Source organism: Camelus bactrianus, chromosome 16 (genome assembly GCF_048773025.1).
Source record: "Camelus bactrianus isolate YW-2024 breed Bactrian camel chromosome 16, ASM4877302v1, whole genome shotgun sequence".
NCBI lineage: Eukaryota > Metazoa > Chordata > Mammalia > Artiodactyla > Camelidae > Camelus > Camelus bactrianus.
Window position 1 is genome coordinate 31,866,979 of NC_133554.1, and position 12,365 is coordinate 31,879,343.

At 49.8% G+C, this 12,365-nt stretch overlaps 1 protein-coding gene and 1 non-coding gene across 2 annotated transcripts; one reads left to right on the forward strand and one right to left on the reverse strand.

The window, feature by feature from the left end:
- Nucleotides 1-212: 212 nt before the first annotated feature.
- PSMB3 (proteasome 20S subunit beta 3) lies at nt 213-8,014 on the reverse strand. Its single transcript, XM_010960499.3, has 6 exons — nt 7,856-8,014; nt 7,409-7,593; nt 5,130-5,237; nt 2,804-2,981; nt 1,254-1,348; nt 213-311 (listed from the first exon to the last, which is right to left on the reverse strand). Exons 1-6 carry the CDS (start codon nt 7,856-7,858, stop codon nt 263-265), a joined length of 618 nt encoding a protein of 205 aa, XP_010958801.1. The 5' UTR covers nt 7,859-8,014; the 3' UTR covers nt 213-262.
- A 784-nt stretch (nt 8,015-8,798) lies between these two features.
- Nucleotides 8,799-8,872, forward strand: TRNAN-GUU (transfer RNA asparagine (anticodon GUU)). The gene has a single exon. It is a non-coding gene; the product is annotated as a tRNA-Asn (tRNA).
- The last annotated feature ends 3,493 nt before the right edge of the window (nt 8,873-12,365 follow it).

The window sequence follows — 12,365 nt, forward strand, 5'->3', positions numbered from 1 at the left end:
TCTAGAATGTGTAAAGCACTTTGTGCTGCGCTAGCACATAGCAGGCAGCCAACAAGTGATCTGTAGATATTATCCCTGCGCATGGGCCGGCAGAGCATGCTGCAAGTCAAGAAGAAAACCTGAGGGGTGAGCTATAACCCAAGCAGCTATTTGTAACTGCCCAGCTGGGGACAGAGATCTGGTAAAGAACTCAAAAGACAGAGAAGCAGGAGTGAAAGAAAAACTTTTATTTAAAAAAAAGGTGGGGGCTCTGGGAACAGAGTTAGTCCATTCGGGCCTTCAGTGTCCTGGTGGTGATTTTGTCCTTCTCACTGCAGAGGGAGAAAGTAACAAAACATCTACACCCATCTAGACGGCAGAACAAACTAGAACAAACAGCTGTCCTAACTGGGGTTAAGTTTTGCCCGTGTTTTGTTAATGGTTAATGTTAGCTCATTTCCTCGGCCTGTGGTGAGGAAGGGGGAGAACGGAGAAATTTCTATAGGTGGAGCCATCAAAAGTTGAGATGATTCAGGGCCAGAATGTGAAGCCCTCCAAAGAAGGGAAGGAGCTTCCCAGGTCTAGAGGCCTAGGAAGGAGGTGTGATGTGTTTCACTCCAGTGATCATAAAAAATCCTGGGGGTGGTAAATTCTCTATCAGCCCCAATCTCTTTTTCACGGTAATTAAGCAGCTTATCCCATAACAAAAGGGTCCTAAGGCTTAGGCTGGGATGTTCCCAAGGAAAGCTTTTGGGAGGATACCTTTGACTTCATCCAGTCAGGTTCCTGGTGACAACCCCAAGCAAGTACAAAGGAAAAGGGGGTGTCAGTTAGGAATCTGGCTGGGGGTTGGAAAATCGTTCCCAGAGCTGAGTAGACCACACAGTTGTGGGTTCCACACTGGTGTGAGCTGGGAGAGGAGAGGAGCCACCCAGCATTTATTTCAATCAATTTGCAGTAGCTCTACTGTGGCTCATTCCCACACAGGTTCCTGAGACTCTGGGGACACTGTTCAGGATAGAAAGAAATGTCTACTGTGATCAAGGGGAGGAGACTGTTAGGGTCAGGGAGCCTCACCAGACAGAGACCAGGAAAACCTGGGTAGGTTCCCAGCCGCCACCCTTAGGAAGCATGGATTTCTGCTATCCCATGCCTGCTGCAAGTGCCTTTCTTATTTCACACCTGACTAGGGGGCTGGGAAGATGTGGTATTTGTGCAGAAGAGGAGAGGCAGGTGTCTGCAAAGCTGCTAGACTTCTCCCAACGCATACTCACATGATGTGGACAATGACTCCCATGCCCGACACTGCGTCCCTGTCCACAGCATTCAGCATGGCTTGTGAGATGGTTTCAAATAGGTGTTCTGGATCCTGCCAACAGAGCAGAAGCCTTTCAATTCCCAGAGCCTCGGAGCCTAACTTGGTCTGGCTCCTTAACTTTTTTCTCTAGGCTCAAGGTGGCCAGCTCTGGCCTCTCCCGTGCCTGAAGTGAGAGGTAGCTCCTTGGATTTGAGAAGCCACCTCAGTTCCTTCTCAGAAGGAAGCAAGGTTATGGAAGGAAAAGTTCAAGCCCTGAACTCCCTCCACTAACCAGCAGTGTGATCTTGAACAAGTCACATGTCTCTACCCTAAGCCTCAATTCCTCTTCTGGAAAATGGGTAGAAGAATCCCCGTGGCTCCTGTGTGCTTTATCAGCTCTCTGGTGGGCTCTCCTCCTGAGTGGCCCAGAGGTACCTCAAAACTCAACCGTTCCAACCATGAACCCATTCCCTCCCAAACCTGTTCCTTTTCCAACATTCTCTATCTTGGTTGACTTAGCTAGAAAACTCTAGGGTCCTCATATCTCCACCTCCCTCACTTCTGTTTTAAGTGACCAAGTTCTCTAGACTCTGCCTGTCCCACTCCCAAACTGCCACTCTCTTTGCTCAGGACCTCAGCACCTCCCACAGGTGACTACAGTATCCTGTCCTGCCTACCTGCAGGCCTCCAGTTCCTCAGGTTTCTTACTGCCTTTGACACCATACCAAAAGAAAGAGTTCAAACTCCTTGGCGTGGCATTCAAGGCATTGCAAAGTGTCATCCGCCTTTCTCTCCCCCCACATTCTGCCCACACTCCAGCAGCCACAGCAAGCACTCTCCAGTCACTGGACACACTTGGCCCCTCCTGTATCTTTGCATAGGCTGTTCCTTCTGCCAGCCATGCCTTTTCTTTCCTCCTTTTCCTGGCAAACTTCATTTTAACAAGTATTTGGGTATCTGTCTTGCTTCATCAGGCTGCGGAGAGCCCTTGAAAACAGACTGTCTGGTTTCCCGAGAGCCTGGAAGGCACTATTCCAGTCCTTCCAGGTGATTTCCTCACACCACCACTCATAAGGTAGGTTCTATTGTTACCCTCATTTTACAGCTGAGGAAATGGAAGCAACAGAGAAGCAAAGAAGAACATAACTAATTAAATCGTAGGTGGATCTGGGTTTCCCATGCAGACAACCTGGCTCCAGGGCCTATTCTAACCCTACACCTTGTTAAATGTTCAGTGAATGGTTGTGAGAATCCCTTAAACCCAGTGTAAGGAATTATCTGTTGCTGTAGCAAATACCTGACTGAAGTACCCCTAACAGAAGGTGCCCTCCCTGGGAGCCAGCCAGCCAGCCAGCCCACACCAAAGCCCTGGCACACAGAGTTTCTGGACACCCTTTGAAGGTTCGGCAGTTGTGGCTTTCTCTCCTACCCACACCATTCTCATTACCTGCCAGGGAGACACGTTTCCCCCGATGGCCAAGGGGTGGGCACCACAGAACCCAGTCTCACCCCGTGCCACCAACTCACCATGTTGGGCTCCCAGAGGGACTCACACATGCCGTACATTTGTTCGGTGCAGGTGCCACTGACCACAAAGTCATCAGTCACCATGGGGCAGCCGATGAGGTCTAGAGAGCAGATGAAAGGCTTAAAGGTCTTTGGGTCCAAGCCGGCAATGACTGGCTCAGTGTAGTAGGGCCCGAACCTGTTGGGGCCAGGAGCAGAGAGAGAAACCAGAGCACAAGAACATTAACTTTCCTGCTCAGGCCTATTCAAACAAAGCCATGGATCAGGCCCAGGGAGGAGGGTGGAGGGCCTGCTTGGGGCAGGACCCACTCCCAACCCCCTGGCACTGAGCAATGCTCTAAGACTTTCTCTTCTTTTCTCTGACACTCACCTTCATATCCTCATCACCCCGACCCTCTCTTCCTCTTCCTTTCTTCAGGAATTCTGGTTCCCCGTCCCTCCATCTCCCCTATCATCATCCAGGTCCTATTACCATTCAATCTTCTATTTATACACCTATACCTTTACTCCTTTCAAAAAAAGATTTGAAGCACTTTGTAAAAAAACACACTGAAGAATGAAACTAAACCATTAAAACAAAATACAACACATTCAGACTGAACAGAAAGTTTTGTTCTGAGTCTCCCAGCAGGCAAAGCAAAGAAGGATACTCAGTGAGCTGGGTCATTTTCATTGTCTGCCATCAGAAAATAACAGCTCATCAGAAACTTGTTCCAGACCTCAAGCTTTGAGAAGATCCAATCTTCAGAATCTTTATATATAAAATACTCAAAAACTAGTGGCCACTATCCTCAATAGAAACATTAAGTAAAGAGGCATCATCCATGTTTTATATTGGCTCTCAGTGATTTCTCAGGGAATGATCTTAAGTTATAGCTCTGAAAAAAATAATTCTAAATCAAAAATAATCATCGTAAGGTGGAGGAAGAGGTTGGAGTAGCGTGCTTTGATCTGGCATTTCTCAAACAGATCCCTAGGTATCAAATTCCTATAAGAAATTTTAAATTTTGTATTTTTGTCTCAATAAACTGAAAATAAAGTTAATGTAAGAATATCCTGTGTTATCTGGGTAACAACCTTAAAACAGCTCAGGGCCTGCCTTTGTACTTCCAGTCATGTCAGTGCTAAGGTACCACCTTAATTTTTACTGGCAGTGTTTCCCAGAGGTGCCTGGATGGATTCTCTGGAGTCCATGAGAAGTTTTTTATTTTAAAAAGGGTCTGTACATTACTTAATTCTGCAAATCACTGTATTAGCCTATCCTGCTGGAAAATCAATGATTTCAGTTAGGCTTGTAGAGAAAGGTCCTGGTTACAGTAGCTAAGAATCTAGAATTTTCCAGGTTAGCCTTGATGTCCTGTATTTTTATTATTTGCAATAAACATGGGCCATTAAGTGTATACCTAAATGTTTGTTAATTTGTACAACTTTATAAGACTTCCACTCTACACCTGAAAGTAATATAATAGTATCAATCAATTACATCTCAATTAAAAGAGAAAGAAAAAGAACAATTTCCCCCCATATAAATCAGTTAAAAAAAATCTTTTGTTAAACCTTTCTCAATTTGGGATTTTGATAAACCTAGTAACCACAGATGGCAGACAACTCATAGCTGAGGATATCAACATACACCTAAAAAAAAGGTAACCCTTTGTTTTATTTCTTTAATACTAAAAAAGCAACAATATTGCTACCAGTATGGAAATGTCAAAAACAGTTTTGAAAGCTAAAGAGTACTTTTGCAACTTTTGTATAAAGTCTAAAATTATTTCAAAATAGAACGGTTTTGGTATTGTTTTTTAAAGAAAAAAGAGCTCAACCTATCGTCCTGCCACCCAGTTTTGCCCAGAGGTGGGTGGGGAAGTACCTACCAGGTTCTCCCTTCAATTCCATCCTAGCCTCTGCACTGAATTTTACAGTTAAGGGCCCCTTCCTTTCTCATCATAAAGTCCTCACCTGGCAAAAATGAACATACCCAGTGTTTAGGTTCCACGTATTCCAGAGATTCGAATGACAGGACTTTAGGGAAGCGTGGCTCCCGGCAGGCAGACTCCAGGGCATACTTTGGTAAGGTTAACTCTGTCACCTAGGAGTAAGTTCATTTGCTGTTTGCACTCCCTGCCTTCTTCTGAAGTAGCCCTTTCTTTCCTATTTGGTTGTTAAGATAGGCCCTTAGAAAACAGACCCATAAAATAAGGATACTGTCCTGCAAATACGAAATGGGTGGATGAGGAGGACTCTCCTTCCTGGGCACCCCTTCCATACTACTTGGCCAGTCAAAGGTTTCCGCATTCCCCCAGTCCCAGGCTACACTTCTGCTTACCGTTTCTCATACAGGAGGTTGGCCACCATGCTCATGAGGGTGTAAGGCTTGATCTGCCGACCTTCCTTCAGCTCATACAGGTTCAGCCGAAACTTGAGGCGCTGGGCGCTGTGGTAGGAGGAGAAAAGTGAGTTATTAAGTCATTGCTGAGTGTCCCCTGGTGTCCACCTTGTGGAGGCCAGGAGGTGCAGAAGGAGATGCACAATCCCAGCCCCTGCCAAGACTTCTCTCTCCCCATCCCAGTGATCTTCACACCAGAGGCCCAGCCTCCCGTTGTCCACTTTTAGGACTTGTCCAACACTTTTACCTGTAAACATGCCACTCTGCTAACCTTTTTTTTTCATACTTCTTTTGAGGCGAGAAAAGGGGAGTTAAGAAGTGGATTTCCCCTCCCATACTTTTGAGGAATAGTTTATACAATTCACTCTTGGCAGGAATCTGCATACTGCCTAGTGATGAGAGCTTATGGTAGAAAGAGCAGTGAACTGAGACAGCTGACTTGGGCTAAGCCTTCATCTTACCACTTAATTTTTCCATCCCTAAGAAGGGGACAAAATAAATCACTTGGCAGTGAGATGATGTATAGGTGAACAACAAGGTGCTTGGAAAACTGCGAAGTATGTGTGTTAATGAGCAGCAGCTGCTGCACTAACGGACTGAGAGGTGCCCAAGAAAACAGGCCACACCTCCTCCAGTGCCACATCAGAGCCCAGGGAAAGGCCCCGCAGGGAGCAGACCAATGACATACCTTCTGGAAGCAGAGCAATGAGTCACAGGACACCGGAACAAAGAGCCTGAGACACGACCTGAGCTCCATTTAACAGGTGAGGAAACTGAGGCCTAGCAAAATTAGCCATGACTGCCCACAAACAAGCAAACTCGGTGAGAAGAGCCCCCTGAAGAAGAGGAACAGTGTGAGGAGAACAGGAAGGCTGATGGGGATGGGGTCCTTCACAACGACAGGGACGCTAAGCTATCACTCTGATTCTATCAGAACTGGGAAAAAATGGCTGGCGGGTTTAGAGCTCAGGAAGAATTTCTGAGTAATATGTCCTTGAGACTTAGGGAGACTTAAGGGAAATGATGGAGAAAATTTTCTGACAAGCTCCCACTCACATGAGTGAACTATCCCCCAGTCTTCTAAGAACTAAGTCCAGGAACTGCTGCTCTGTAAGCTACCAGCTTCCTGATGGATCTGCCACCTGTGACCACATCTTCCCTCTTGAAACTTCTACCCTGATTGTTCTCCTCTGGCCTCTCTTCTTCCCTCACTGCTAAATATTACAGTTCAGCTCTCAAGTGGCAGCTTATTTTTTCCCTCTATATATTTTGTCTCTCCAGAATCTGTTCCCCTAGATTTAACAGATCACCAATGCCTAGCCAGCTCTGAGATATAACTTCAAGACACCAGCTCCTCATAAGATGTTTCTACCTGGCTTGCCTTGTCCTTTCAAAACTGGTATCAAAATCAAAGGCATCACCTTTCCCCTAAGACTAGTTTTCCCAATTCCTATACTTCAGTCAAGATGCTCAAAACAGAAATCATATTTAAACCATTTCTGGATTGCTCACATGCCAAGTACTAGTCTAGATACACATAAGAGATAAAAAAGATGTGGACACCGACCTCAGTGGATAACTCTTTGGCCTCACAATATCCCAGCTGCCACTAAGGTTGGTCAGCACAACCCACAGAAATGCCTTCCTCTCCTCTCCCACCACTTCCACTCCATTAGGACCACAATCCTCACACATGGGCCATCACAAGAGCTACCTATTTCATCTCCCAGAGTCTCCCTTCTCTCACAGAACCACTTTCAACTGGATAACTAATCTAGCAATTAATATGCACCGACTCATTATGGGTTAATTATCTTTCTGTACACCTGTCTTGTCTCCCAACTAGACCTGAAGTTCTTTAGAGCCTGAGCAGTCTTTGACCTCAGAGATTGGGATCCTGGGTGACATTCATTAGCTTACAGCTTAGGCAACACACGCTCTAGTGAGACCCTCAGTTTCCTCACCTGCAAAATGGGACAGCAACATGGTAATGTGGTTAAGAAGATTAAAGTCCATGCAAGTAAGTTGCTCTCCCCAGTGTTTGGCACAGAGTAAATGCTGGTAACTCGGTTTAGGATACCACTCTTATCAACTATGGTGTTTGGCAGTCTCACATTCACTGGTGTGTGGGAGATGACTGACACCCAGGCCACTCAAGCCGCTAAGCAAGGTTGGTCCTAGGAGAGGCGTAGGTGTGGGCGGGGACCCCCGACACTTACACTGTCTGGACGTCGGTGGCGAGCCCGGCCAGGCCGATATACAGCCGGTCGCCCATGGGAAAGATCTTCTGGAAGTCCGTGGTCACCATCTGGGCCTGGATCCCGAAGCGCCTGTCGGCAGCGATGGCCACACAGTTCTTCCCCTTCATGGCCATGACGGCCCCTCCGTTATAGGACATAATAGACTGGGGCAGACAGAGCGGAGAAGCTCAGTGCGAGAGGCCAAACGCGGCCACAAGCCCCCGATTCGGAGGCTCCTGTACGCACTGTTCTCCACTCTGGAGGTGCCTGGATGCCCCGAACTCCACAGCGGTCCGCTCCACCTTCAAACTGGAGCCACTTCCTTCAATCGACCACCAGGCCTCTCCGCCTCCCAAACGTCCCATGATCGCCCTCCCCGTTCCTCAGTCCCTACCCCGTGTCCCTTCTCCTCGTTTCCCATCTCACCATGATTGCGGTGTACTAAGACCTCCAACCGCCACAATTCCAGCAAACCGGCTATGGCTGTCGCTGCGCAACCACCCTCGCTGCTTTCTCTCTATTGGCTGAGAGGCAGATCCTTCCGGGATATTTCGCCTTCCTATTGGCTGTGCACCTTTGTCAGGCATCGGTACCGGAGTTTGGTTGAGAAGCCAAAACCGAGGCGAGGAAAGCGGAAAGTGAAAAGTCACTGTGAATGCGGAAGAACCCGGCGTCGCGGTGCAAACTGGGATCGCGGTGGACCCAGACTCCGGACATCGGAGACGGGGGCCGGAACCTGTGCCCACGTGGCTGTTGAAACCTGAGATAGACGACTTTCGCCCCAGTGAAGGGCCACCAAGCTGGTTAAGCGCACGCAGTGTGGGTCGGGCATATTACTTGTGAAGCTTGATTCATTTATTCATTCCAAGTACTTACATCGATTGTGTGCCAGGCACCGGGCTAGGCTCTGGGCATGCACTGGCCTAGAACGGTGCCTGGTATTTAAGAAGCTCCCATAAAACTTACATTTAATGCTGCGAGAGGGAGAAGGAGGGCGTCGCAGGAATTCTGCTCCTGCAGGGGTTCAGCTGCAAAGGGGAGGTTTGGAAGCCGAAAGTGATTCTGCTTTGGGGGACTTTCAGCAGGTCGACTTTATGTATCCCCAGTCTTAGATCATCCTAAAGAGGGACGTTCCGGGCTTCCCCATGTCTAAAACAGATACAGAGGAAGCAGGAGATGATCCACCCCCCAGGCCAATGGAGGCGAGACGTGCACGACCCGCCTGTTCCCCTCTCCAGATCGGGACCTTTCTCTTTCTCCCTTGGGCTTGACTTCCTTCACCCAGTTGTGAGGTTTCTGTTCTAATTCCTGCGCAGAAGCAGGCTCACTTCTGTTGACTCGACTGACCGTAGCATCAGCAGTTGTCACAGTCTCTGTGGCGCAATCGGTTAGCGCGTTCGGCTGTTAACCGAAAGGTTGGTGGTTCGAGCCCACCCAGGGACGCTGCTCCTTTTTTCCTTCCCCTAAAAAGGAAAAAGCCAAAAGTAGTATTCTCCCAACTGCTGAAAAGACAATTTTTTTTTAAATTGAAATAGCAGGAACAACACTTTTTCTACAGCAAATCAGAGGACCATTGTGATTGAAAATTCGATATTGTTCAGTTAATGACGGGATTATTTCTCCAGCACTTCCCTCCGCCGCTTAGCTCCTACCCCGCCCCAAGCTGGACTGCAGGAAAGGCAAAGACAGGTTTTTGTCTCACAGTGCAATACGCTTCAAGTTGCATTTTTCGTAGGATTAAGAAATGAATTTGCTGTGGTAGCTGGACAGTTTTCCATTGTCTGCCTCAATTAATATTACAGTCTGGAAATACTACATTTGTAAAGGAAGAAAGCGCGAGAGACAAAGGCAGTGACATATTGAAGGATGAAGAGAAAGGTGAGAAAGGGAGAACGTAGCTGTGATACACAGAGAGAAAGAAAGAGGGGATATGATAGAGAAATAGGTGAGGTGAATGGAAGGAAGACCTGGAGAAAATGAAGAGAGGGAAAAGAGAAGCATGAGAAAAAAGCAAACGAACAACAACAAAACAGTTTTTTTCCCTAGAAATACAGAGATTTGGGGAAGAGGGTGGAGAAATAGAAGCAGAATCTGACAAAGGACATTGCTGAGGGGAGAGAGAAGGAGTAAAGGACATAGAGGTAGAGAGAGTCATAAAATCGATAGAGGACTGCCCTCTCCTACCATTGTCATCCTCTTCCCAGAGATCTTATCCTCCCAGTATCTCTTGGTATTTGTGTTGGAAACAACCTTACTTTCCCGAGTTCCTGCCCTCTGGAAGCTTCTAGTCTCTGACAGACACAGTGACTCCTCTGATGAACAGTTTGTCAGCTAGATGACCTCCAGAGGTACTACAGCTAACACAATGGAGGGGAAGCTTGGGCATCTAATGTCTGCCAGAGGCGCATCTCTCGGCTGGGAGTGAGTTTTTACGGAGAAGCTAAGCAAAGGACTTTCTCAAAGCAGTTCCCTTCCACATTTGGTGCCTCCTCAAGATTGGGCTCAAAGGAGGCCTCTTCTGAAAGCCTTCCCCAGTGCTCACCGACTCTCATCCCGTGCTTAAAGAAGTGGTGGGGGACAAACGGGAGGGATACACAGTGCCATGGAAGCTAAATGGACTGGCTATGTAACCTTCCAGCTTGCCCCCACCAGCCTGTGAGCGTCCTGCGGGCAAAAGGCGGGCTCATCAGCCTTTTGCCCTGTGCCTGGTTCAGTATGACAATGGCACATGACAGGTGCTTCTTTATCGGGAAACCGGGGAACTTCAGAGGTGAGAAAGGTTAGGTCAAAAAGTTCTGATAAGCCAGAAGGGCCAGGGTTGTGGGACTTGGTCTCCCAGGATGGAAATGACTAAAATTAAGTTTTATTGGGTAGTGGGGTCTTCAGCAAACTCCTTCTATCTTGTGGTCTGCTCATGACCTGGGCTTAGTAACTGCCTGAGGAACAAGTGAATGGACCCCTGGTGAGCACGGTGTCCCTCTCGGGCAACACTTCAGGATTAAAGGGCCGCAGTGGTCCCCCTAGTGGCCAGAGGGACCTCAGCCCTCTTCCCAGTAGCTGATGTTCGCCCACCCCTACCCAGGGCAGCTCCTGGGTGCCCCCTGGGGATCGTGGGTGAGGCCGAGATCTTCACGAAGCCCCTACAGGTTCCTCTTGCCCGGGATCTTCTAGGCCGAAAGGAGTGGCAGATCAGGAGTCCCCGCTGCACTCCCCTCCCCTGAGGGCAATTGGGGGACAGAAGATAATGCGCGAGTCTTCCCGGACAGAGTCCAGGATGCCAGCGACACACTTGCCCTAGGGACAATGGGCGTGTCCACATCAAGAGCCCCCTTTACGTGAAAGGCGACGAACTCCCAGTCTCTGTGCGCAACCAGGGGAGCAGGTGACTGAATCCTCCCCTGGCCCTGCTCCCGCGGATTCTCATACCACCCTCTCTGGGCGGAAATCTCTCCCGCCCTTCCTCTTCCTCCCCGCCCCCACTCGATGGGTGTGGACCAAAGGCTGAAGCTGGGGTCACTTGGCGGCCAGTGTCCGCAGGTCTCCTGGTCGCCAGCCAAAGGGTGAAAGCATTCAGTCCAGGGGCCCCAGCTTCGGGTATGCCTGGGCTGCGAGCAAGGAGAGAAGGAGAAGGCAGGCAGTCTGATGCTTGTTGAAGATTCGTTTCCCAATTTCCTAACTCGAGCCACCCACCGCCAGTGCGCTTAATGGCCCTTCTAAGTGGATAATCGAGTTCTTTGGAGCGCCTGATACAGTGACCAGCCCTAATAAATCGTGAATAACGAATAAGCGAATCGACCGTCCTAATGAGGCGGGCTCACGGTCTTCCCAGTAACGTAGTATCGATCCGCTTCCCCGGCGCCAGCCTCAGCTGCTGCTACCAGCTTTTCCAAGCTCCCTTCTCGTTCTTTCCTCCCGGTGGGAGCCAGTGGGGACGCGAGCCCGAGCGCGAGGAGGAATCCGGAGCGATGGTCGGAGTTGGTGGCGCTAGCTGCAATTGCGCTCGCCGGGTTCGTCCCGCCACCCGGGCGAGCTAGGCGCACCAACCGTGCAGAGTGCGGAGCGAAATGGGCGCGCAGGCGAAAAATGCGGGAATCAGCGCTCGGCAGGAAAAAAGCGCGGGCCCACTTCCGAGACCCGGCTCCTGGTTTTCTTGTGCATTCGGGCCTCTCTCTTTCGGGCGGGTTATTGTATCTCGGGACGGAGCCTGGGCTGCCGTCTTCAACTTGCCTCTCGGCCCAGGATGCGTTCCTTTCTTTGACCAAGCACATCGGGGCGCCAGCTTCCACCATAGCAGACCGAGCCCCCGCCGCGAGATGTCCCCCGAGGCCTCTGCCTCCGTCGCCTCGGCGGTTTGCTCCCCCGAAGCGCTCGGGCTGAGTCCCGGGCGCTGCATTTTAGAGCCAGGGACCAGGCCGCCGAGTGGGGTAAGGGGGTGTGTGGAGGACACGCTCGCTCTCATTCATGTAGTTATTAATTTCAAGGGAGTGTCACTTAGAGTGAATGAAAATAACCCGGACGCCTGGCCAGAGGCGTCACGTCCCCCGCCCGAGCACAGCGCCCTTGGGACGAGGCCGAGGCGTGGAGGACTGCAGAGCGAGCCACATTTCAGCCCAGTCCTCATCTCACCATTTTCCAGGCGCCTCAGCTAGGCGCGAGGATTGCAGGGTCAGGGGGTGGGGGGCGCACACATATTTGGGGGGCAGAGGTTGGTTGAGGAGGGTACCTGAGAAGAGGATTCATCCCCCAGGGTCAGGGGAAGATTGGGAAAGGTGAGGTCGTGTCCTAGTTTTGGGGGGCCCGGCTACCTGGAGGGGGGCAGCCGCGTTAGCCTCTACCCCTCCCTCCTCCCCTCTCCGCAAACACCCTGAAGGAATGAGGTCACGTGGGTGAGTAGTGGGCGGGACCTACTCTTGTCTGGAGGAAAAAAGCCATTTTG